The following is a 26,950-nucleotide window of genomic DNA, read 5'->3' as shown; positions in this document are numbered from 1 at the left end:
AAAGCAAAAGCCAGTGTAGAAGATTAGAGCATCAAACTCCAGTGGTTTTTATTTCATTTAGAATAAAATCCAAAGTCCTTCCTATGGCCTACAGGGCTCTGCCTGCCTTCCTGATGACGTTCTGAACTCGTTTAGCACTCTCCCTACTACTGTTTGTTCAGTTGTGGCCTTACTGGTCTCCTTGCTGGTCCTTCCTCAGATGTGTTTACCCTTACTCTCACCTTGGTGTCTTTAACTTCATTTTCATTTTGCCAGAATAATCTTCCTCTAGACAGCAGCATGGCTCACTCCCTCAATTGACCTTGGATTCTTTCCTCAAATGCCACATTGTCAGTGAAGCCTTCTGTGGCCCATGTTTGTAATACCACGTCTTCCCCTCTTGCTGCTGCGCTGACAACATCCTTTATTTTTCTTCAGAGTTCACATCACCTCTGATATATTATGTTTATTTGTTGATGGTGAATTCTCCAAAGAACTGAAAGTCGGGTGAGAGCTGGGATTCCATCCTCAGCTCCTGACACTTGTAGATTGAGTTACAAGTGGGTTAGTGAGTGAACCTAAGGAAAAAGATTCATGTGGAAGTCTTCAAAGTTTGGTAGAATGTGGGCTACTTCCTTCACTTCTAGTTTTGCTTCTACAGACCATTCCTTGCTCTAGAAGAGGTGAGAAATGAAAATGGGGTTTAGGATATTCGTAGGTAGCAGTGGATAGAGGGGAAAAGAAATGAAAAAGGAAGTAACCAGGCTCTGGGGAGCAAAAGTTACAGCTGGAAGTGAATTGGTCAGCTACCTGCTTATGGGGCAGCCTTTCATTTCTAAGTTTGGAAAGCTAGAGAACCAATTTTCGAATGCCCATTTTGAGCTAAACAGTGTACTGGGTACTTTGCAATGTCACTTAATCTTCTCAATAGTCCTTTCAAATAAGAATCATGGCTGTTTTATAGGCCAGGAAATTGAGATTTAAGAGGTTAAGTAACTTTTTTAAGATCACAGAGCAATTAAGTAATATATACAGGTCTGACTGACTCCAAAATCTATGCTCTCTCTTACACTTCATAATACCTGAAGGGGGATTCTACGTATATTAATAATTTCCACTTTATATGATGGTGTAAAAATTTCAGGAAATTTTCATGTATCTTATTTGCTCCTTGTGACAAACTTGTGAAAGTAGCTATCATCTCAGCTTTGCAGGTAATAGAACTTGATGTCAGTGATGTGATTTGCTGCAAATTCTACAGCAAGGAAATAGCAGGAGCTAGGGCTTTAAGCACCTCTTCCTGTCTTAAAATCTGATACTCCTTCTTTTATACCACAAACTTAAAGATAATTCTTGAGAGCACCTACACATTATATTTGACACACTGTAGGAGCTAAATATATCATAAAAAAGTTACCTGGAATTTTTTACGAGATCATAAGAAGTGTCAACCGATGGTTGGCGCCAATTCAAAAGCCAACAGGAATCCCCAATTTGGGGTGCGGTGAAGAAGGAAACTATTTAGTGCAAACAGTTTGATAAGTGCTACAGCATGGCTGTTGTGAAAACAGCAAGGCAACGAGGCTGTCTCCTGGTCAGTGACCCTGGGGCAGGGGCCAGGCCCCTCTTCAGCCAGGCAGGTCTGCTCTGTGGCGGTCCCTGCGCTCCGCGCTGCCCCGCCTCAGCCCACGCTCGCCTGTCCTGCTCCAGCTAGGTGTCCCCAGTGTTTCAGCCTCCGCCGGGAACCACCTTCCGCCCTGGGCCACTGCCCCCCGCAGCCCGCAGGGGAGCTGGCTTATATAGCAGAAACCTCGCTGCTGGCCCCTGATTGGTCAGGACAGAGCGGCTCTGATTGGTCGGAGCCGTGCGGCTCCGGGTTGGACGGAAAGCCTGAGTCCTATTGGTTGCGCTCGGACTCCGGGCCTCCTTTATTGAGGGCCGGCGCGGGCGGGCAGCCTGGCGGGTGAGGAAGGGGGCTGTGCAGGCGCTGCTCCCCAAGTGCAGTTTACCTGAGAGGTCCCGTGCAGGAATGGCTGCTAGGCTCTGGGGTTTTTATTTTAAATTATTTGAGCCCAGGTAGCCACCAGGAGCCCTTCTTAGTCCTCAGGTTTCCTTTTTTTCCTTTCGGGGTTCGCAAGAACAAATTCCTCATGCACAGCTAAAAGTCAATAAAGAGGCTGACTCTCCCAGGAACACTCACCTAGTTGTAGAGCTGGGACTAGAACCTAGGTTTCCTTGTGCTCCTGTGCTCTGCTTTTATTACTACAGTTTATATTTAATCTGTGCAGGTCTTTCCCCTTGGTTCCCTCTTTCGTTCACATGTTTCAGCTTTCAAAACCTACAAAAATATTTTTCTCCCACTCAGGTCTCCCAGCAACCCAGTTCTGTCCACAGGTAATTGAAGTTAATCAGTTTCTTGTATGTCTTTCCAGAGGTATTTTATACACATAAAGGAAATACGTAGGCTGTGTATTTATTTAACAACGTATCTTGCAGATTACTCTATATTAGTACAGGAAGTCGTTTTTTTTTAAATGGCTTCATTCATATTGAATGAATGTTTCATAATTTAACCACTCATTTACTGAAGGACAGTTAAAGTTGTTTCCAGTCTTTTAAATTAAAAGCAATTCCATGACTGACTTTGCACATATTTCTTATAGACACAGATGAATCGTTAGGATAAATTTCTAGAAATAAAATTGTTAGGTCAAGAGAGACTATTTTTATACATATTTTTTATATTGCCATACTTAGACCTTTATTATTTTTTTCTCCTTTCCATTGATTTTTTGAGAGGAAGGAGGAGAGAGAGAAACATGGAAGAGAGAGTGATACATTGATCGGCTGCCTCCTGCACACCCCCTGCTGGGGATTGAGCCACAGCTGGGGCATGTGCCCTGACCGGAGTTGAACCTGCAAACTTTTGGTGCAGAGGATAACTGCCCAACCAACTGAGCCACACCTGTCAGGGGAGACCTTTATTTTTTAATGTAGAAATGGCGTGTTTTCACTTTGAAACTGCTTTTGTTTTTTTTCTATTTGGCAGTAGCAGTTTATAATTTATAAAGTAACTTACTTTAAGAGTAACAGGATTTCTTTTTTAAATGGTGCATGCTATATGCTTTTTATGTCAGGATGGTAGGTTAAAGAAAGTGGAAGCAGTATTGCTTTGGAGTCAGAACGGAATTTGGATCCCAGTGCCACCAACTTACTAACTTTGTGACCTTTGGTGGTAGGTCACTTAAACCCTGAGCTTCAACAATCTCATCTGTAAAATGGGAATAGCCTTACAGAGTGTGTTGCCTAGAACTACTGTATATGACTGATTCTGAGAGAGACATTTTTTCTCTCCTTACATTTTGGTATCTCTGACGTTGAAATGCTTCATATCCAAAGACAAGCTTTTGGGCTTTTTTTTTCTTTGTTAGCACATAAAATAATGATGGCCTTACAATTGAAGGCATCCTAGATTTGATGAAATAGGATGAGTTCACATACTGGCGCAAGTGAACTGTGCCAGGGCATGGTATAGGTGGCAGAGTGCAGCGTGATGGGAAGAGTTCAGGGTTGGCATGGGGGGTGGATGGGTTTTAGAGGAGTGGGTTTAGCAGTGGTGTTGTGTTCCAGGCAAGTAGTCAACACAGCAGATCCATCACATAGTGGGAGGATAGTACATCTGCTTGGTGGAGCACAGGAACAAATGTTACCCACAAATTTGGGTATATGAAAGTTGGAATTACGGCAGATTGTTTATGGGTAACAGGACTTTGGCTCAGGGCTGAGATTTAGGAACCATGTACTAATTTATGGCAGGAAGACTTGAATGACTGTGGAGAAGATATTTGCAATCATATATTTGACAAGGGATTTGTATACAGAATATATAAAGAATTCTTACACTCAACAATAAAAAGACGACTTAATTTAAAAGTGGGCAAAGATTTGAATAGACATTTCTCCAAAGAAGGTATACAAATGGCCAATAAGCATGTGAAAAGATAACCAACATCCCATTAGGGAAATGGCAATCAAAACTGCAAGGAGATATTACTTTACACCTGCTAGAATGGCTAGAATAAAAAAAACACAGTATTCAGTAACAAGTGTTGGTGAGGATATTGAGAAATCAGAACCTCAAGTAATGCTGAGGAGGATGTAAAATGGCACAGCCACTTTGGAAAACTCTGGCGGGTCCTCAGAGTTAAGCATAGCCTTGCCCTGTGATCCCCCCATTCCACTACCAAGTACATGCCCAAGAAAAATGAAACACGTTTACACAAAGGGTGTATATGCATTCCTAACAGCCTTGTTCATAGTAGCCAAAACGTGGAAATGACCCAGATGTCCGTCACCCAGGAAGTGACGGATGAGTGCAGTGTGGTACATGTGTAGGATGGTGTCTCATGAAAAGGAATGAGAAATGAAGGACTGATGCATGCTACAACACGGATGCACGTACAAACAAAAAAATGTGTCGCCAGTTCTAGGAATGACCTGTATTGCTTAGGAGATTCTCAGTGTAAGAAAAGGGTTCAGAGTAGAAGCAGCTGAATTATAAGAGCTGGAACACCTGTTGGTTGGGGAAATCCTTGAGGAGAGGGAGAAGAAGTGGTAATGTTGGGGTTTGGGAATAAAACAGGCAGTTACCGGCATTGCCAAGGTCAGACGAAGAACAAAGCTAACAGTGCTGAGACTCGGAATGTTGGCTTCCTGCCTGAAGTAGGCATTAACCCTGCAGGCTGCGTGGTGGGGCTGAGCCTGCAGAAGGGGCCTGGGGGACCCCAGCGTGGGGAGGACCCTGATATGGAGAGGAAGGATACACAGATAGGACCCAGGCTGAGCCTGGATGTTGCGTGCTCCTAGAGGTCAGGGGCTGTTCATCTAAAGGGTCCCACCGAGGCCAGCATTATATTGTTTAGGCATCTGTTGTCCACATGAGGTGGGTAAGGAAGGCTAACTTAACTAAGGAAATAGCTACCGGGATGGAAAGGATGAATTGGATGTGGAAATTCCCTAGGAGTGCAAGGTTCAGTCAAGGCAAGAGCTGGAAGACACAAAAAAGACCTGTGCCTTGGTGTGAAAAAAATGAATGTCATGGGATTTCTTCAAGTTTCCCATGGGGATGATGTGCGCGATTGATTTAATGTCTACATATCATACATGGGCCCTCTCTGTTTATCTGTTACTCTCTACCAGCCATTGTGCTTTGAAAAAATCATTAATTCTTACCCTTAAAATTTCATGTAGAGTATATGTGTTACATGTTGTAATAAGACTAATAATTGGGAGATGAGAGCAAACAAATAGCTATTACGGTCAAGCAAGGGAAATAAACTTTTCATGCTTCCTGACAGAGGCACTGGCTTACTGGCTTCTAAATATGCCGGCTGTGAAGGTGTAGGCCGTCCTCCAGTCCGGCTTTTCTTACCTGCAGATGGCTGCGTGCGTGTGCATGTGTGTGTGTGTGTGTGTGTGTTTGTGTGAATAGTGGCTGTAGCCATGGCAGGCTCCCTTTCCTCGTGTTGACAGTTTTAGAAATCACTTGACTGGTATTATGAACTAAAAATGTTTGTGTGCTCTCCACCCCATAGGTTAGTTTTACAAGCTGTGGTGCTGTAGAGGGCAGGGAAAGAAGGAAAGAGGAAAACCTTTCTCTTTTCTTCTTTCCTTTAAAGCCGGTGGGTTCGGAAGGACAACAGCTTTGAAGAAAAAGCCAAAGCTCCCTTTGGGAAGCTGACATGAAATTGTTGCTGAACCTCTGAATAATTTTCCCTCACGGTCTGAAGCTTTTCATTTCCTTTCCCTCTTGTGCTGAAAATGTTACTAAAGATTCATTTTGGTTTTGAATGTTGCTTTTTAAAACAGCAAGCATAGCTTGAGGGGCTGGGGTGAGCTTTCTCATATTGCAGTGTGCTCTAATTTAGGCTGATAATTTTTCACCTTGTGCCTCTGGGTGAGATTAGCTTTAATTAATTAGTTTTAACTCGAGAGTGGCAGGAACAGTGGGGAGAGAGGTAAGTGGTTTTGTACCTAGACTGTTTTCAGAATGAGGCTAAAGGTCGAGTAAGAGTGTGGTAGTGGGGAGCTGGGGCAGGACGTGGAGGCTGGGGTGTACAAGGGGAACCCCAAAGACAAACTTTTCTTCCTTCTAAGTGTAGCTTAGGGCTGGCTCTGTGCTCTGGGAAAGGAAATTAAATCCTCTTCCCATTTCTTTTTAGGGCCAACTGACTCTGCTTCAGAGGTTAGAACTTAGGGTTAATACTGGCTCAGGACTGTATTTCTATGGTAGTTTTTGTGGTGTGGCCTGTGGACCTAAACACAAATTTTTCTTTGGGGAAATGAGCACCAAATAACTGACTTAGAAACAAACTTTTGTAATAGGACCAGTTCGTAAGTTAACTTTGTACTGTGCTTTTGCGTGTTGCATACCAGGCCCATTGATTTGCAACCAAATACTTTCTACATGAGGTGTACATATCACTAAGATTGCACAGAAGTCACATGGAGGCCTAAATTTTGTTAAAAAGAAACTAAAAGGATTATTGGATTTAGTGTAGCTTTTATTATTCTGCATTCGAGTTCTGGGGGATAAATTACAGAGATCTCTGTAATTATACATGTTAGATTAAATGAAATGCTAATTTCAGTCAGGAAAAAAATAAGTACTTGAGTGAAGGAATATCAAGCATATTGGAAACATTGGACATAAAAATAAGAGCGGGTGTTGCAGGGAACAAAGGTTCTCTGTGACTTGACAGCTGCTGTTAAAAAGTGACACCAGGAAGAGCCGGCTCTGGCTTACAGCTGCCTGGAGTTGCTGCAGTCTTCTCTAGTGTTACCAGAGGAATTTGTACAGCTCTTGTTTTAGCAGATAGAGGCTACTGATAGCTAACCAGTAGCCTCTTACTGTGCTCTGGGAAATTAATTCCTAACTTCCCGCTACGATCTTTACAATATTGGGTTTTCCAACAGCCAATATTTTGAGGTTCTAATGATGTACAAGGTAGATCATTAGATTACCTTGCAAGGAAGTTCTAAAACACATGAGATAGACTTTGGATATGTCAAATCTATTTGGACATATATAATTGAGTTTCAACTGGAACTCTAACCTTTAAAATTTCTCTTGAAGCCCCAAAGACAGAATAAAATAACAGTTGCCAAGTCACCCTCATATTCCAAGGACATGCATAGAATGTGATCTTACATTGGTTTTGCACATTTAGCCCATACCTTATCTCCAGGAAATAAAAGTGTGGAGAGTTAAGGGTTCTGAGATGAAGATGTTTTGGGGGAGAGCTGTTAGTATGTGGTGTGTCCTTTGCCCTTTCCCACCTTCACACATAGCGGAGAGTTGATGCTTTTCTTATATCCCCTTCACTGAAGCCAGATGATGGGGAAAGTGCTAACGGAATTATTCTGAGAACTTGACATGTATCCCTTTTGTTTGGGAGGATTAGTATGTGAATCTGTGAATTGATAGCAGAGCAGAGAGAAAAAGAGAGGACTATGTACAGAGTGGGGCAAAGGATGTGTACAGTTGTGAGTGCACAAAAAGTTTATTCTTGAATTATTATTTATTAATTATTGTATTATTTTCCATATGAACAGCTGTACACTTACTTTTGCCCCACCCTGTAGTTAGCAATCTGAACTTCAAAAGACAGTAGTTGTTTCCCAGAGCTTCTGGATGGAACCAGCTTAAATTAAAGCCTTCTAAAATGGGACGCAGCGTGTGGCCCCCAGGAGATGATGTGGATCCGGAGGAGGTGCCCATTGAAGCCCTGGGGACTGAGAGTGGGAAGTGTAGTGGCCAAGTCTCACTTAAGTCCTGGGAATGCACGTGGAGGGTCCCACGTAGGGACTCTTCCAGGAAACCCACAGGCCTCGTGAGAAAGCACAGGCACCAGATCCGTTGGTGGGCCTTTTCAGCTCCTCTTACCTCTCCCCACTGCTGCGGCTCCAATCCCGAAGGGGCCAGGGACAGCCTCGCTGTAAAAATTAATTGGGAAAATATCACATAATAAAATGTAGTGTTATCAACTGCTTGCCGCCTGTTAAGTGCTAATTAAAGGGTAACTGCTGTTACTGTGATTGAGGATACTTTTTTAAAAAGTGGGAACAGTGGAAGCGGGAATGAGGAGGAGCATGAACGTCATTTAACTCTAGAAAGTCAGAGTAAGTAGAGCAGGAGGAGCTTTGGCCAAAGGGCCTGCAAACTGACTTTGGTGCTGGACCTGCCAGCCGTTTAAGCACTAGGGAGGTCACTTTACCTCTGACAAAAATCTGTGTCCCTATTGAGTGTATATTCTATCTGAGTGGGGGAAAGGGTGGACAGTAAAAGTAAAAAATAAAATATAAAGAAAACTGGAAAATATTCTGACCAAGAAAAAAATTAGGCTTCTAGGCAAGTTAGTCTAGAGTAGAATGAGGTGAAAGCTCAGTTAAAAAGCACCCCTTCTTCCCTTGACGTGACCCTTCCTGTAGTACTTATGTGCCATAGATTAAAAAATAACTTTCATATGCAAATTGGCAAATATATGCAAAAGTAGAGAGAATAGTATAGTATACACTCTATACACACGAGCCAGATTCAGTAGTTATCAGTGTTTTTCTCTATGGTTTCATCTGTTTCCTTCCCCTGCCCTCTCCTTTTCCCCTCCCCTTTCTGCACCCCATGTTTTTAGAGGACCCCAAGGCTCTCCTGAGAATGGTGCTGTGCTCAGAACTGCTGTCCTTTGTTTACAGCTCCCCAGTGGCGCAGTAGATCCAGCCTCCTATCCTTTTGATGTGCAAGGTAGCAGACTTAACCATCAGCTGGCCTGACTGAGTTTCCCAGTCTCTGACCACCTGTCGGGGTTCCAGGCACCGCTTAGTGGCAGTGCTTGGGGACTACACTTTCACCAGTAGCTCGGCGGCAGGAGAAAGTGGGTTGTCACTCTTGCCCACTGAATGCAGAAGTTGTCAGCTCATTCTCATTCCTTCCCTTTCCCCTTTTTTTCTTCCCGAAGACAGCTGCTTTGAATGGGAAGATACTGCGTTGGCCACGCAACCCAGTGGCATATAATCAGGAATAGTATTCCTGCTATCACATTATTAAGGGCTTCCGACAGCCTTACCCAGACCGGCTTTTATCAGGGGAAGTAATCTCCCTGCCTGAATGGGATGGCTTCCCTAACCCTAAACTTTTCTCCACCACTCCTAACAACCTTAAAGAGACTTAGGTTTCTTTGCCCTTCTTACTATCTGGATGGCATCCTCGCTTTGCAAGAACACATTTTTTCTTTTTCTTTCTGGCTAGGATCCTTCTCTATGCATCCTTTCCTGAGATACCAAGAAAACACATTATCCCCCCGCCCCGCCCCGCCCCCGCCTCTCCCCCGTCCAGTGTGTTCTTCTGAACTGCAGTCCATTCTCCTTTCCTGCCCTTGGCTGAACCTCTGCAGTCTTCCACAGTGCAATACCTGCTTGTGTTTTTCTTGCTCTCTGCTACAGAATATCCTTCCTGGACTGTGGTGGGTAACAGTTTTCAGCTTCAGTAGAGAGTCTGTTTTCTTTTCTGGCATATTGCTGGGGCTCTGTGTTTGTAGGCGGATGTGCACATGGTCCCTATGCATTGAGGCACTGCAGTATTAACCCCTTACATTTTGTCGCCTTCTGAACAAGCGTGGTATTGGCATTTCATGCTGTTCTTTGGCCAGTACATTTAACACTCCTCATTCTCCCATCACAGCACAGTTACTGATGTGCAAAAAACAGTGGGCTCTGAAAGTAGGGACTTTGTCCCTGTGATGCTCCATAAATAATTGTTGAGCAAATGAATGAAACCAAGAGAGCAAGAGCAGTCGGCTGATGGATTTAAAGGAGTGAAGAATAAGCCTACGAGTGGTGAGCAGCACAGATCAAACTCGAAGGCTTTGCTTGCATACGGTGTAAACAAAGGACTGAATCCTGTGAACAATGAAGCAACCACTTAATCCAACTGTTCGTTAATTTATATAATTTAGGTATAATTTACGCAAGAAAATGCACATACAACTTGATGAATTTTTACATATGTGTGTACCTGTACAGTTAGTTACAGCTTAGATCCAGAAAATATTTCCAGAACCCCAGATGGGGTGAGGTAGCTTATATTTTGATTGCCAACATTTTGGATACCAAGTCCCATGGTTGGTCTGTGGTACAACTAGGATTGGGATGATTGCAGCTGTTCCTGGGATTAGCAAGTCTTTATACTTGAATAAAAATACTAGTTCATACCATCTAAGCATGTGACAGCAATAATACAATGATTATTATGGTTAACATTTATGAATCATCAGCATGGCTTGGCACTTTTTATGCATTATCTCATTTTACCTGTTCCACCAGGTTTTGTTACTCTTCAGTTTTACAGATGCTAAAGGTTAGAAAGGTGAAGTCATTGCCTCAGGTTCCACAGGTAGCAAGTAGAGTTAGAATTCAATCCAGGACTGTCCCTCACCAGAGCCTGATTTCTTGTTAGTGAGCAAATGTCTGGTACTCAAGTTCAAGTAACAAAAATGTTAAGTCTTTGTGGTAGGATGTGACAGTCTTTGTTACCTGCACATGATGAATGCTTGTTTTAGGCGTATTCTGACCTGTGGCTTATTAGAATTATGAGAGGGAAAGGGAGTCTTTGATTCTGTGACAGCCAGACCCAGAGTGATGCTGCCGCTGAACTCAGGAGGCTTGCCTTGGAGTGTTCTGTTCGAGAACAAGATGTAGTTGTCACAAGGCAGTTTTGTTTACTTGCAGCAAGTAAAGGAAACGGGATTTCTCTCCAAAGCTCTGTCTTGCCCAGACCTTGAGATCTTTGTTCTTTCAATCAGTGTTCCTTAGGATGGATCTTTGTGAGGCAGGAAGATGCTTTTCAGTAAGGATGACTCTTTAAAATCTGCATATATATAGTAAGAAGATGCTGGACTCTGCAGGCAAATTTTGAGAACAGGACACAATGAAGATGAAATGTGGACCTAAATATCCAGAAATTCCAACAATTAATTTGTCTTAAAAGTTAATGTGAGTGGAATAAGTGCTTGCCAGTGTTAGTCAGCAAAGTGGCAAACTTTTTACATTAAGATTGTGTTTCAAGAACTAAGACAGCCAAAGAAAACACGAAACTTCCACAGCCACTAAATTTATTTTAATGGCCCTCAAAGTTGCTTAAACTGTGAGTCTTGTAGAGGTGTTAATGTTTTAATTTGGTCTCACAATGCGAAAAGAACCCATCCCATTGAAAGAATCCTAGCTGTTATGCATGACCTGGACATTTGAAAAATGTATTTAATGTTTGTCCACTATGTTTTCAGACAAAGCGGGAGGGACGATGGGCCACTTTATTTAGCACATTTAGGCATAAGCTGGGAATACTCAATGAAATTCAGGTTTTATGAGATGAAAGCAGGGCAAGAGGCATCAGGCTGCTGTGGAAAAACGTGTTTCAGGAAACTAATCTTAAAAAGTTATAAACAGCGTGCTTTATACAACTTGCTTGGTGAAAGACTGTAGTTTTAAGTTGTTTAGAATAGTGGGTACAAAGGATATTGTTGCCAGTTGTGTTCACTTTTTGAAGAGGTGCGGGTGCCAATAAGTGAGTTCAGGATTGTTTTGATATGTTTATTTTTAAGTGGGAAATGGGGTGGTGATGGAAATGGCTTTTTCCTCCTCACTGCTCCTGTTGGTAAATGTTTCTTTTACAGACTTTGTTTAGTCATGCATTTAAGTGAAACCATCAAAAGGGAAATAGGATTATGGATGCTGAATTCTGTGATTAAAGTTAATCCTAAAATATAAATGTGGAAAGTGTCCTTCAAAAATAAAATAAATATGTAAATTCATGGTAGCCGGCAGATCAGTATTCTCTCCCTTCCCACCCTGCCCTCCACAAACCAGGGATTTTTTTACTGTCCTGTGCAGAGTGCCTGTTTCTGAGTAGCTTTTTGGAGTTCGGATAGGTCCCCATTCCCAGGGCTGTCACTTAAGACTCCCTGCCCCTGTAGCCAAGCAGGTCCAGCTGCCAGGGGCCCTTGCCTGAAGAATGGCTGAGCACCTCTGGTGGTGAGTCTCAGCATCAGGCTGCCTTCCTCCAGGCCATTCCCTCAGACTTTGTAATGAGCCAGTGGGAAACTAGGCTTTGAGGGGAGAGGAGACATGCAGAACAAAAGCAGGGTGATGTCAGTGTCCTAGTTAGTGCCCTTCTGTAAGAATGGGGAGCTAAGTCTCGCTCAGATTCTTGTTGTTGCTGTTGTTTCCTTCTTAAAACCATTTTTAAAAAAAATTGTGAAATGTAATACACAGCATTTAAGTGGTTCTCTAAGTAAGATGCTTCCCTTCTGACTCTGCCACCTGAACTGTCCTTTCTGCTGGTGATGATTTGGGAGGATAATGTTTGGGAGGTTTTGCTAACGGGAGAGGGAAATCGAAATTAAAATAAAACAACAAGAATGTCAGTGAAAAAATAAGTTTGAGATCCCTGTAATTGAAAGAGTCCTGAAGTCATGTTCCTTATGATAATATACAAGGCAGGTGAAAGCGACAAGGTGTGAGAAAAGCCGGGAAAGGGAATCTTCCAGGCCTCTTTGTTGTTTCCATTGGTTTCAAACTACTTTGTTCCGTAGACTGATGCTTTCAGGTTGCAAACAGACCTGAATTATAATTTACTGTGTTTTTCTAGTTTTTCTTGAGATCTAGATTCTTAGATATATATATTTCTATATATGTGTTAATTATGAAAAAAAAAACAGAACACAAAACCCTGCAGATCTTTTACGGTTGTCTTGCATATTTCAGATATGAAAATTCAGAGATACTTATTTTCTTTTCTCCACTTGGAAGCTGCTCTAAATGTACTTCGTTTAGTGGGGAATTGACATAGTAGAGATAAGCCTAAATACAATGAAAATATTTTGATAAATTCCAGATATGTGGGGTTTGATAAAGTTACATTGGTACTTGTATAGGCAGACATGAATTTTAAAATAAGGCACTTTTTCTTACAGTCCTATTTTGTGACGGATTATGATCCAACCATCGAGGATTCCTACACAAAGCAGTGTGTGATAGATGACCGAGCAGCTCGGCTAGATAGTAAGTAATCTTTCTTTATTTGATAGTTCACATATCCTATTTATAGAAACTAAGCTCTGATGTTTTTCTAGGTTAAATATAATTGAAATATTAGATGATCTGGCATATAAACCCATCTCTTTCTTTAGTTTTGATTGATAAATCTGCATATTGGGGAATTTAAATATTCCTCAGTAAATGTAAGGTTAAACAGTACCTGAATTGATCTTGTTCTGGTGAAACTAATAGTGTAACATTGTAACTTGAAGTTGTATTTATTGGGACATTTGGAAAAAAGTGAGGTTTCAGCTCTTCCTACTGTTAAACAAAAAATTTAACTTCCATGGCTAAAAATCTTTTTAAAAGAAAGAGTTTATTAGGCCATTGCTAGAAAAAAAGTACCAGTCTTGGGGCGTGGAGTCTAAGCCAGTAACAGTATGGCTGGGCAGGAAAGACAGCATGTCATCCGCATGCTTTGCAAGCAGTAAGTGCTGGGGAGAAAGATGTAAGCCGTTCTGAAAAGGATTCCCATTATCTAGAGACAAAGGGGATGGGAGAAAGTGAAGAGGGCTTGTTCTGGGGTAGGCCCAGAGAGTCCCCGGGAAGAGGTGTCAAGCTCCTGTGGATTAGCAGTGGGCAGCACATTCGAAAGTTCGTGTGTAAATAAGAAGTGGGGGCTCCTGGGGTTCTGTGGCACCCGGCTCTTCTCTCTTTTGGATAATCACGGAAAGAGCCACCTGGAAATTACTCCTAAATCCCAACAGATACACAGGATTGCGAGTGGTTTTTTGTCAGTCCTGGTTCACAGCTATTAGCAGGCTACCTGTTCTGTGTCTCTCACACTCTCTGGCTGCTGTAATTTTAATTTAGAACATCTAAGGGTTTTTTTCTTGTCACTACCTTTTGACGAAGCGTAAAATGGGTGAAGTAAGTAAAGAAGAGCTTCAATATTTGTTAACTTGCTTAGAATTTATAGTGCAGAGTCCTTAGCAAATGGTGTTTTTTCCTTGGCAAACATTTCACCTCTCCACAAAAGAAAGGCCTGTTCTTTTGACTTGTATAAGTTCTTTCATTCACAGAGATGAAGACACACATTAGCACCTGCACCTTAAGTATGGTGTTTGAGGGGTAGAGCAAAGTTTTTTTTAAAATTTATAAGTATCTAAGTATCTTTTTTAGTTCTATCTGTGGAGGAGATAAGCATTCAAATGATTTCAGAGGTTATCTGACTCCATCTGCTTAGATGTAGTTGATATTTTTAACCTTGTAATCGGTATGCTAATATATTCTCACTACAAAATCAACCTGTGCTGATGAAGATAACTCTGAAACTGGCTGCCATTAGAATATATTTGTCTTTAGTATTGAGAATAAAGTACTTAGAGGGAAGAACGCCATTTCTTTATCACGCTAAGTATGACGTGCTCTGGGCCTGCCTTTGTGGGGATGCCGTTTGTAAAATGCAGACGCAAACACAGTTACATATGTTGGTTTTTCTTTAGTTCTAGATACAGCGGGACAAGAAGAGTTTGGAGCTATGAGAGAACAGTACATGAGAACCGGCGAGGGTTTCCTATTGGTCTTTTCAGTCACAGATAGAGGCAGGTTTGTACCAATATCAAAATGGAGATCTATTCTTCAGTCTAGCCCACTGTTTTATTAAATTTGGATTTTTTTCATTTTTATAGATAAAAAGAAAAAGTGTACTAAATTGGGCATAGGACGTGCTGCTATTTGGGCCAAGTTGATTAATTTGTTTTTGTGTTTTTAGTTTTGAAGAAATCTATAAGTTTCAAAGACAGATTCTCAGAGTAAAGGATCGTGATGAGTTTCCAATGATTTTAATCGGTAACAAAGCGGATCTGGATCATCAAAGACAGGTGAGAAGGAATTTCACACTTGGGAAACCAGTTGTTTACATGTAAGTGAATGGATGTATTTAATGAAACAATTGAAAGTGCCATGATCAAAAAACTGTGCTGAGTTTGACACAGGCAGCACACTGTTTACAGAAGTCACAATAGCTAAGAAATAAAAAGGAAGTAGATTTGGGGAAATTAAATTTTCACATTTTTTTCACAAAACTTTAGTGGACTGTATAAGCTTGCAAGTATTTGTACCAGCTCAGTTCACATGTTATGATTTCTTGGGTAACATCCAAAACTTTAATTCAGTTAGACAACCTTAAAGTTACCCCTAAAGGCCTAATTTATTCAGTATTAGTGCTAAATTAGCTTCATTTAGAAAATGGATTTGATTTAAATTACAGGATTTGATTTTTTTTCCTAAGTCCCATTAATGACTGAATTTCCTGTTAATTTTTCACGTTGGCTAGCTCTAACACCAGTAACCAGCAAGAAAAGAATATTTTTAGTATTTAGTTGCAAGCTGGTTTATACTCACTTGTTTCTTTACCCTCCTATTTCACATTTAATTTAAAAACTTTTGGGTAGATATCATTCCCTCATCTTTTTGTGGGTGAGGGAAACAAGGTCAGGTGTAAATGCAGGCTGTACATTATTTGGGGGTTTCTTTTTGTGTCTTTATTTCTTTAAGGTCTTTATTCTCTACCCCACATCTGGAATAGAATTGTTTAAATTGTTTCCTGACTTTGCTGGTATTTAAGTTTTCTTTTGTTTTTGTATAACCTTATGTTAATAGATTCTTAAGATTTTGTGTAAGACGTACAGACATCAGGAAAAGTTGCTCCATAGCACCAAGGACAGCCTTCCATTTTGTAGTTAATTATTAAAAAAACATAATCTTTGATTTGTGTACTCTCTTTGTAAAATTTTGTTGAAGGTATACCAAATTTAAATCATGGAGTTACGAGAATATTGTTCTAATGCTAAAATTTAGAAATGTTTACTGATGGTACTTGATGTAGAATAAATTTTACTGCTAGGTCTCTTTCAAATCTGAATTATTTATAAAGTTAAGGTAAAAAATTTGATCTTCATTTCAAACCAGTATAAACTGTTTGAGAGTAATTTAGAATATTGCATTACTCACATCTTAAACCTAGAGTCAACAGTCCATCTATTTTTTAATTTATTTTTTATTTCTTTGGGCCATTTCCTTCAGGGTTGCTAAATCTAATTATATTTATTGAATGTTACCCAGTGGAACCTGTCTGCTGCCCTTCTCGGCCTTTTCTGCTTCTAGGAAGACTTTTATATGCCAGGGTGTGGGAGATAACGCCAAAGTAGCTCTGTGGTGAGCAGGAGGTTCTGTTCTCTGTCTCACCGTAGCGTCTTTCTGCCCATATTGCAGAAATAGGTTTTCCACAAAACGTTTCATGTTGGTAGCTCCAGGACAGGTATAGGCCTGGGGTGAGGTGAAGGTCTTCTGGGGGGTAGATGGTGACAGGTGAGGGACAGCAGGGGAGCATGTGTAACCAGAACTAAGCAGGCCCTGCCGGGATTAGTTGGGGCAAGTGGTCCGTGTGAGTTATTTTTAAGTCATCTGTATATTGAAGATTGCCAGTATTTGGTGTGCGTTTCCATCTGCCTGCAGATGTTTGGCGTACTGTGGCCCTTTGGCCCTGTCTTATACCGTAGGCTTACAGATTTTCCATCTTAAGTTTTTTTCTTTTTATAAAAGTAATGGATTCTCAGAGTAAAATAAAAAGGTGGTGAGAAACAATATAGGGAATGATAAATTTCATATTTCTACCACCTTAAAAATCTGCAGTTAGCGTGGAAATTTTCTGTTATTTCTCTGCTTTAAACCATATGCATAAGTTATGTATGTGCCGAACACTCTCATGTGTATACTGTATCTTCAGGGGAGAAAAGCAAGTGGCTGAGATGTGACTGCTTCATTTTCCGCGCATTCCTGTAGGTGCCATTCCCTGAAGGGTGGGTGCAGAGGGGCGTGCTGTTGCGCCGCGGGCTTCCCGCCCTCTGTCCTAGGCCCCTTCGCCCCTCACGCAGGCAGTCGGCTGCGCTCGCCCCGCGTCCTGCCGCTGCCCTCAGTGCCCACTGGCGGCCTCGCAGTGCCCCGCGTTCGTCCGCGCTGCTTTGGGTGGCTGTGACTGACGCCTTCACGCTTAGACTCGCCACACTTTCTTCCCCTTCCTTGCTCTCAGCGTGATGAGTGATGTTTCTCTGTTTCACCGAGGAATTCCCCTGTTCCCACCTCCACGTGAACTGACCTCAGTGCACATGCACCCCGTCCGCTCTTCCTTTCCCCGCGCGCGGGCACAGACTCTTCACCTCGGCCTGGCAGCGCCTCCCGCAGCCCTGGGTCCCCTTGCCTTCCCCAGCTCGTGGGCCCCGCCCCAGCCATCCCTCCATTTCTCTGCGGGACCATTCCCATCAGCATACAACGTGCGGCGGTGGCTCTCATCTTTAAAACAAGAAGGAACTGGAGCAAATACTTGTTCTTAATCCCACATTTCTCTCCCAGGACCTTTTTGCTGCTGCTCCTCAATAGCAAAGCTCCTAAGAAGCATCACGCCACTTGCTGTCTTTCCTGCCATTCTTGCTCGCACTGGCTTCTGGCATGCAGTGCCCCAGCCAGGGTCACCGCTTACGCAGATGTCAGTGACATTTGACACAGTTGCTCACATTCTCCATTTTGAAACACTGTTTACTTAGCTCGGGGACACCATTCCCTGCCCTAGCCCCTCCTCCACAGTGGCCTTTGTTGGCTCCTCCTTGTCTTATCTTTCTCGGGTGTCTTCGGGCCCAGGGATGTACAAGGACAAACATGCCTTACCTCCCAGCCTCGAGATGTTACCTTTTTAAAGTCTCTCCATAATTAAAGATGATGTTCTGTGATGTCTTGGCACCCTTAACTGTTCTACCAGGTGAGTCTGGACAGGCCACAGGGACCCTGTAAAAACTACTTCACCCCTGTTTAGAAATGCTTACATTTTGGCCATCTCTAGGTTCTTAGTAACCGGTCAGACTTGCTTATAGTTGTTGATGTAGCTCATTCTTTTCTGCCTTTGTCTTAGACACGATCCTTTGGCCTTGCCCTGGCTTCTAGCCTGTTTTCTCTTTGATAGCAACAGTGAGTTCCCCATGTTCTCTGAGTGTGTGCCTCAGCCTTGGGCATTCCTGTCACTGGCCCCTGAGACTGGGAGCCCATCAGGAGGGGAGATCAGCCAGAAGAGGCTTTGCCTGCTTCCTTTGGCTTCTGTATCTCCGTAGACTTGTTTTCCCATCCACCCAATACTTATTGAACACTTTTTCCAGACACTGACGACAGAGCAGTAGGAAAAAGCAAAGTCATTGAAGTTTATATAAAGAGATTTGTAGAATTTAAGTGGTCGCTTAGCATTACTGTATACCTGGCCCCTTAGAGATGCATTGAACATTTTGTTTATCCTGTCAAAGTTGCAGGGAGAAAACTTAGGTAAGTGATTTGCTTCCCTGGCTAAAATGTAAAGGTAGGTAGGTAACTGTGACAGCACGCTGATGCTGAAACTTAGTGCAGCAGTGCGTGGTCTCGGGCTGTGGACTCTGATACCTGATTTCAGGTTCCATGTCCTTCATACAGCCCTGCCTAGAATGCACTGTGTTTACCCCTTTTCCCTCCCTGGCGTGCCTTAGCTTACCCGTCCTTCCCCCTTCGTTAGGTGTTTAATTGCTAGTGACTCACCAGTTCCCAGTGAGGGGCATGCAGGAGGCAGCCGGTGGATGTTTCTCTCCCTCACCCTTCCTCTCTCTCTTAAAAAAAAAAAAAATTCAACGAAAGACACATTTTTAAAAAAAAGGAACTCATTAAACTTATAATAATACATACGTACGCGTACTAACCTCCAGTCCTCCTGTCAGTGTGCCCCTGCCATTCCCAGGAAAAAGAACCCATCCCCCTCTAACAATAGAGTAAGGGTCTTCTAGCCTTACCTGTTTGTGCCTTGTCTGCATCTAAAAGGTTTGTAAACCATTGACTTGAAGTACATGCATCGAGGGCCTCTCAGTTTCCACCTGTTGGTTTTGTCCATGCTTTATCCTGAGCACACAGAACAAAGATGCACTCAGTAAATATTTGCTGAATGAATGACTTGGCATCAGCGAATCAAGATGTGGTATTAATGTGATGACTCTTTCTACACAATAGGTATTTTTGAAAAACAAGTTTTGCTTCTGTATACTTAGGTTATTCATTAACTGGACACGTCCCCAAGTAAGCATTACAGATGTTTTAGTCTGTTCCTTTAAACCCAGTTTGTTTTAACAATACTGCTCTCCTCACTCCCATCTTGCTCTTCTCTGTTTGGAAATCTAGAGGATGAGATAAGTTCATGTTATCGCCGATTTCTGCTAATACTCATTTGTGCCTTTGAACCGAGTCTCCTTGGAGGTCTCTAAATGTGGATCATTGCATTTGTTGCATCAGATTTACCTTGGTTGTTTTTTTTTTTTTTTAAAAATATATCTTTATTGATTTCAGAGAGAGGAGAGAGGGAGAGAGAGAGAAACATCAACAATGAGAGGGTCATTGATCGAGCCCTCAACCCGGGCATGTGCCCTGACCGGGAATCGAACCCCGATCGCCTGGATCCTAGGCCACTGCTCAACTGCTGAGCCACGCCCGGCTGGGCTCCCTCGGTTGTTTAAAACAGAACATTTCTAGACAGGGGTTGGACGCACCAATCGAATGCCCGGGGATAAGGCTGAGGATTCGGCATCTTTATTAAACTCTCTGAGTTGGGGAACCTCTAGGAAATCCTCATTTGTAAGCCTTCAGCCTTCTGATTTCTGGCTTCCCAGTGCTGTGGCTTTGCTTTGTTCCTTGTGGTGTTCTGTTTGTTCATTTTTGTTTGCTTTGGTGGTAGCAGCTCTATTTCTACTTAGTTAAATTTAGGCTACCCCAGTGAGCTTGACAGCAGCTTTGTATGTGGTTAGTGAGTTCTTGACCAGAAATGTGGTTGTACAAACTTAGTTGACCTTAATTCCTGGAAGACAGTGGTGTGAGACCATGCTTTAAAAATAAAGGAAGCGCATAAACAGTCTTAGCAGTGGGATTGGTTTATCATCTAGACCATTAATTTGTTAATTTTCTTACTGTGTATAAAGATAGGTCATTTGCCGTTCCCCTCTAGCTGAATTAAATTGTGCAGGAGGGATAAGGCAGACAACCCTTCTGAAGAATCATTGAGCAGAAAGTTAAATAGCAAAATTCTTAAGGACATATATTTTCCTCCCCCAGTCAAATTTATATTAATAAAGTAAGTTGTTGAGATCGACTTGTCTCAAATATTTCTTTTTCTTCCTGTATCATCTTTTATTGCAAGGTGTACTTACTTTATTGGTCAATTCATTAACACATGTTATTTAGTTAACTGCTCTGTACTCTCCCAGGCCCTAGATTTACAAAGACAAGTAAGCCTCTTCTCTTCAGAGGACATAATGGCAGGGGAAAGAGAAAACAAGACCCCAAATTGTAGCGCAGCATAGTGTGTTAACACTTGTCCCGGGCCGCTGCGGGGCGGGGCAGGAGCTCGACCCCAAATTGTAGGGTAGCATAGGGTGTTAACACTTGTCCTGGGCCGCTGAGGGCGGGGCAGGAGCTCGCCGAGCTAAGATAGCATCGGCGCTAGGGAGAAGCGGCTGGGTGCTGGAGTCTTGAAGTGTTAGTAAGAAACACATTAGGAATGTAGCACTGGGAGGCCTCTCCCCGAAAGGAGGAGCAGAATTTGTGACAACATGGGTATTTTTATAGGAAGGAATTTATATGTGGTCAATTTTTAAAAAAATCAGAATTGTTCTTTCTAAATTCTTGGCTTCATGAAGCTTTCTTTTCTTCCTTGGTTTCTTTATTTAATGTTAATGTTAATTGGTTGCTTGATTTGATTAATTTATATTTCATAACCGAAGGTCTTATGGTACATACGCTGTTTTGAAGAGAGGAGTGGTAAATTTAAAAATTACATAAACTTGAAACCTGCCTGCTGCCCTTTTGGAACACAGCAGGGTAGAAATTGTTACGAAGTACTTGTTAGATGGATACACATTAATGTCATAATCTATTGATAGTTCACTGTGGTTGGTGAATTTGGGGACTAGAGTATTGGGAGAACAAACTACCTGAAAAGGTTAGCAGAGCAATACCTTGAGCTCAAACAGGGTCAGAAAGAATTCATAGTAGATCAGCCAGAGGGGAAACCCGTCATCCTTGGGGTATGGAGTGGTGTTCTCAGAAGGGTTTTGTTTCAGTAGTGGGGCAAAATTAGGCCTGGACTGCCTGCTGTTTTGGTACTGGATAACTAACAGGATCAAACTTTCCAAATAACAACCTCAAAGGAAAGCTCAAAGTATTTGTAGGAATACAAACTGTCCAGAACCCAGTAAGTAGAAATCTAGTACCCAAGCGTTCACTCAAAAATCACCAGGCGTGTCAAGAAGCAGGAAAATATGACTCACAATAGGAAAAAAGCAATGAAAAGAGACCCAGAAACGACACACATGATAAAATTAGTGAACGCAGACATTAAAACAGTTACTATAACCGTACTCCATATGTTCAGGAAGCTAGAGAAAAGACTATGTTAAGTAGAGACATGGAAGATGCACGAAGGTCAAAAATAGAACTTCCAGAAATTAAACCTACCTTGTCTGAGATTAACAGCAGAAGTAAAGGATGGAAAATTTCTGAACTTGATAAAAACCATAAATGTGTACATCTAAGAAGCGGAGCCAGCCCTGAGCACAAGAAGTATGAGGAAAATGACAACAAGGCATATTATGAAATTGTTCAAAACTCGTGATAAAGAGAGAATCTGGAAAATGACGGGAGAACAAAGATAAAGGTGCCAGCAGTCGTCATCGTTTCTCGTAGGAAACAGTGCAAGCCAGACACGGTGGCGCAACATCTCTGAAGTGCTGAGAAAGCACCTGATGCCTAGAATTCAGTACCCACTAAGCATATATTTCAAAAATGAAGGTGAAAAGACTACTTTTCCCAGATATACAAAAGGCGAATGAATTCATTACCAGCAGACCTGCATTACAGGAAATGTAAAAAGAAGAAAAATTATACCAAATGGAAATCTGGAGCTATACAAAGAAATAAAGAGCACCAGAAATGGTAATTATGTGGGCAGATGTAAATTACTTTTGTTATTTAAATATATTTAAAACATAATTGGATGCTTAAAGCAAAAATAATAACAATGTATTGTGAGGTAAAAGGTAACAAAAATAAAAAGGCAGAAAGGAGAAACATACTCTCGTAATAAGGTTCTTAAACTATACATGAAGTGGTATAATATCATTTGAATTAGATTGTGACGAATGAAAGTGGGTATTATAAACTCTAAAGCAATCATTAAAATAACATAATAGGTATACAGTTCATTAGTCTTCATAGGAGATAAAATGGAATCATTAAAAAAAAAAATACAGTTAACCCAAAAGAAGGCAGAAGAAGGATAACTACGACAAAGAACAAATACTCTGGGCAGGAAGCAGATTTCAAGGTGACTCAACAATTGCATTAAATGAAAATAGTGTGAACGCCTCAATTGAAAGGCACATTTTGTCAGATTGAATAAAAAAGCAAGACCCTACCAGAAGTCTATTTTAAATGTAAAGACACAATAGGTTAAAAGTAATAGGATGGGCTAAAATATACCATGCTAACACAAGTGAAAAAATAGCTGGCCCTGGCCGGTATGGATCAATTGGTTGACCGAAAGGTTGCCTGTTCGATTTCTGGTCAGGGCACATAACCCGGGTTGCAGGTTCGTCCCCTGGTCGCAGTGCATGGGGAGGCAGCTGGTGGATGTGGGAGCCACAAAAGAAGTATATAAACTATACATGAAGTGGTATAATATCATTTGAATTAGATTGTGATGAGTGAAAGTTTATAGGACTAAGTACTTTTATTAGGAAAGGAAGGTCTCGGTGCAATGACTTCTGCCTTAAGAAACTAAAAGAAAAAGAGCAAGTTAAAAACATACTAATTAGAAGAAGGGAAATAATAAAGCTAAGAATGGAAAGCAATGGAATAAAAAATAGAAAACCATAGAAAAAAAATAAAACCCCCAACCTGGTTTTTAGAAGGCCAAAGTGACAAATCTGGCTAGAATGTTAAAAAAGAGAGAAGACACAAATTACCAACATCAGTAATGGGAAAGATACCATTATTTGAGATCTTATAGCTATATAAATATTTAAAAGATAATGAAGAAACACTGTAAACTTTATGGTGGTAAACTCAGCAAGTAGATGAAATAGACATATTCCATGAAAGGCACAAACTCCCAAAGCTCACGCAGGAAAAAAGAAATAACCTGCCCAGCTGGGCGTGTAGGATCCAGGCGATTGGGGTTCGATTCCCAGTCAGGGCACATGCCCGGGTTGTGGGCTCGATCCCCAGTCGGGGGCGTGCAGGAAGTGGCCGATTAGTGACTCTCTCATCATTGATGTTTCTCCCTCTCCTCTCCTCTCTCTGAAATCAATAAAAATATATTAAAAAAAACAAAACGAAACTGCAGTCCAACATCTCTCATGAACAGAGTTGTAAAAATTCTTAATACATTTTCAATAAATACAATTCAACAACATATGGAAAGGACAGTGCACCATTCCTCACGTGGGGCTGATTCCAGGAACGCAGTGTTGGTCTAACATGTGAAAATCAATTACTATAATTCACCATATTAACAGACTAAAAAGGAAAAAAATCATGATCTCAATAGATACAGAAAAAACCATTTGACAAAATCCAATATCCATTCCTGATTAAAAAAAAACTCTTTACAAATGGAACAGTACAACTGGAATAGTGGGGAACTTCGTTACCTTGAGGACAAAAGGCAGCTAATGTCAATTAGCATAAGGTGTTCTATAGTGTGTGTTGTTCAGGCCATCTGATCACTACTGCTTTTCTTTACTTGCTCGGTCAATTATTGAGAGAGAGGTGCTGAAATTTCTGACTATAAGTATGAATATGTTCATTTCTCTTTGTAGTTCTTTCAATTTTTGCTTCAAGAAACTTCACGCTGTTAGTAGGTACATAAACCCCTATAACAAACAGCATAGTGAATGGTGAAAGACCAAATGCTTTGATCAGAAACAAATCAGAAGTACCCCTCACACCGCTGGTGTCACTGTATTGGTGGTTCTAGGCAGTGAGGTGAGGCCACGGCAGAAAGGAGGCCGTGAAACTGTTATTAGCAAGTGACGTAGCTGTCTGTGTGGAAAAGCCTGTTCCAGAAGAATACCTAGATACAGGAGTTCAGCTTATTTCCAGGGTGCAACAGAAATACACGAAAGTGACGATCCTATTTTTGTAGAGCAAAAGGTACATCATTGAAAAACCAGAAGCATGTGGTTCTCTATGGGTGACAGGCTCCTAAACTCGCTCTTTTTTCCCCATATCTATTTTCTAGTTTTCTTGAGGTGTTTACTTCTGTGGTAATGACAGCAATAAGAAGTCTTTTTTGAGAAACATACCTTTTGTCCCCATGATACACATGTAAATGTAATGTAGTTTAATAATTTTAGGCACATACCGCTATTCTGACCTCCTGCATTGAAAATAAATAGGGCACTTTCCTGCATTCGGTGCACATTCCTTCTCCTTCCTGCCGTTTTTTGCATCGCCCGCTGTGGCACCCTCCCTGCCTGCCTGCCTGCCTTTGCCTTCTGGTGTGAGGAAGGCATTGGAAGGACTCGGGAGCCTGTTCACTGCCACTTTTTCCACATCTTTCTCGAGTGTCTCCTGTGTCCCAGGTACTGGCAACGTAGAGATGGAAAGTCCCCGGGCCCCCGAGGCTCTCCTCCGCCCTGCACCTCTCGTCGTCTTTTTGACTTGCCGTATCCAGCCATTCGAGGCCCCCTTCCGGCCCTGGAACTTGGGGAGCCCGCTCCCCGCAGCGGCCTCCTTGCACGCCATGTCCTTTGTCAGGGACACTTCCTCGCCCGCCCCCACGTGGCCCCATATTCTTTGTTGAGTTCCTGGCTTTAATCACTTTCTCCGGGGCGCTTTCCTCGACCTCCCGACAGGGTTATAGGCTCTCATTGCGCGTGTCCTTGACCTTCCTGGATGGAATTTGTCACTGTTGTATTGAATACTTTTCGAGTAATCGCTAGACTGAGGTCGTGTTCCTGTCACACGCGTGTTCTCCCGAGTTGTTCTGCAGAGCAGGGCTGCCCTGTGTGTCGAGCTGTGAAGCGTCTCGTGTCTGTGGCGGACCAGCCTGGCCTCCGGGTGGATTATCCGTGGCCCAGGCCTAGGCGAGCCCGCCTGGTTGCGAATGCAGCGCCTCACACACCACTCTCGGAATTCCAGGTGACGCAGGAGGAGGGGCAGCAGTTGGCACGGCAGCTGAAGGTGACTTACATGGAGGCGTCCGCAAAGATCAGAATGAATGTAGATCAAGCTTTCCACGAACTTGTCCGAGTTATAAGGTAAGCAAAACACATTGTAGAAATTTGTTTTAATTTATCGGATTTGACAGGTAATCACACACTGTGCTCTTAGAAACCACAACCGGGAAGAAGCCCATTAAATGTTTTTAGTAAGAAAGGAGATTGTATGTAGAAGTCATTCTATTCTAGGGATTAATACATGTGGTGTGCTAAAAAGTTTAATTAAGTACATGTAATATTCTAGGTACTTCATGCATATAAACCCTAATTTAATCATATTGAAGTGGAGAGTGCACTTCGGGATTTTTAAAAGAATCCATGCAACTTCCAAGGTGGAGGTGGGGTGAGGATAGTGATGACGGCCGCTGACGGCGGGGTAGTTCCTGCCAGGTGCTGGGCTAAGTGTTTTACATGTATTATTATATTAATCCTCACCACAACCCAGTAAGCTAAAAACACTCATTTATCCCCACTTTCAGATGAGGAGACAGGTACAGAGAAGGTAAATAACTTGTTCACAGTTTATTAAATGGCAGAACTGGGACTTGAGTCCACAGCTCTGATTCCCGAGCCCACGCTCTTAGCTTAGCTTCTTACCCAGCTTCTCCCAGCGGCGAGTAAGCCGAGTCAGAGATGCTGCGTCCCCTCAGGCCACCAAGTGTACTCTGCAGGCTACGAAAGTCCTGTTAGCCGGCCTGCAGGCCTGTGGGTCAGGTGGTGTTAATGGGTCCAGGAAGCTTGAGGTGGCGGGTGGGGTCTCCTGCAGTGACCGTACAGTTCCTGTGTGAGAAAGATTGAGTTGCTTTCCTGGGCAGGGCTTGATTTGGTTATTTTGAGTCAATGTCGGGCCCCCACTTCACCCTCTGCTCTCCAGGTCTGCTGGTTTCTCTGCTGGTTAGATAGGTGTGTGGAGTGCGCTCGTGTTAATTGTGTATCTAAGCTGACTTGCCATCTGAACTGTGGGCTTCTTGTAACTTTAACCCCTTGCCAGACTGTTCTCTTTAATGGGGGATGAGGTAAAGATTATAGGTGTGTTTTTTTGTTTTGTTTTTTTGTATTTATTTTAGTAGTTTGTTAAAAATCTGTTATTTTTTAATGAATCTAGAGTCTGAATTTGTAAGATGAAAGAGTTCTGGAGATGGATGGTGGTGATAGTTGTATAATGTTGTGAATATATTTAAATGCCACTGAACTGGACACTTAAAAATGGTTAAGATGGTGAATTTTATGTTACGTGTATTTTAACACACAGAGATGAAGTTGTACTTCTTAAAAGAATTCTTCCCGCCTTTTTGGAATATTTTGTCTTTGAATTTGATCCTCAGAATCTATGTATGTCCATCCATCAATCAGGAACGAGGAGGGGGTGAGGGGGGCTTTTTAGTGCCAGGTACCGTTAGGCATTTAAATAACACGGTCTTTAATCATCACAGCAACTGTTTTATTAGTCCCTGCTAAAACATGGAGGTTCACAGGGGTCCAACTACTTGTCTAAGACTGACTGATAGCTGGTAAGTGGTAGAACATGGATAAGGACCGCATAGGTG

The 26,950-nt window shown here is 42.1% G+C and overlaps 1 protein-coding gene across 1 annotated transcript in view; it reads left to right on the top strand.

Annotated features, from left to right (window-relative positions):
* Positions 1 to 26,950, top strand: part of RRAS2 (RAS related 2) — a 69,207-nt gene that overhangs the window by 40,431 nt on the left and 1,826 nt on the right. Inside the window, exons 2-5 of the mRNA XM_081154847.1 lie at positions 13,005 to 13,092; positions 14,574 to 14,676; positions 14,843 to 14,951; positions 25,324 to 25,442. Coding sequence (XP_081010973.1) covers positions 13,005 to 13,092; positions 14,574 to 14,676; positions 14,843 to 14,951; positions 25,324 to 25,442 — 419 coding nt within the window. The remainder of the gene's footprint in view (positions 1 to 13,004; positions 13,093 to 14,573; positions 14,677 to 14,842; positions 14,952 to 25,323; positions 25,443 to 26,950) is intronic.

The sequence above is a fragment of the Miniopterus schreibersii genome (assembly GCF_964146895.1).
Source record: "Miniopterus schreibersii genome assembly, chromosome: 12".
Classification (NCBI taxonomy): Eukaryota; Metazoa; Chordata; class Mammalia; order Chiroptera; family Miniopteridae; genus Miniopterus; species Miniopterus schreibersii.
Note: the sequence above shows the minus strand (reverse complement) of the source record. Positions and strands in the feature narration are given on the sequence as shown.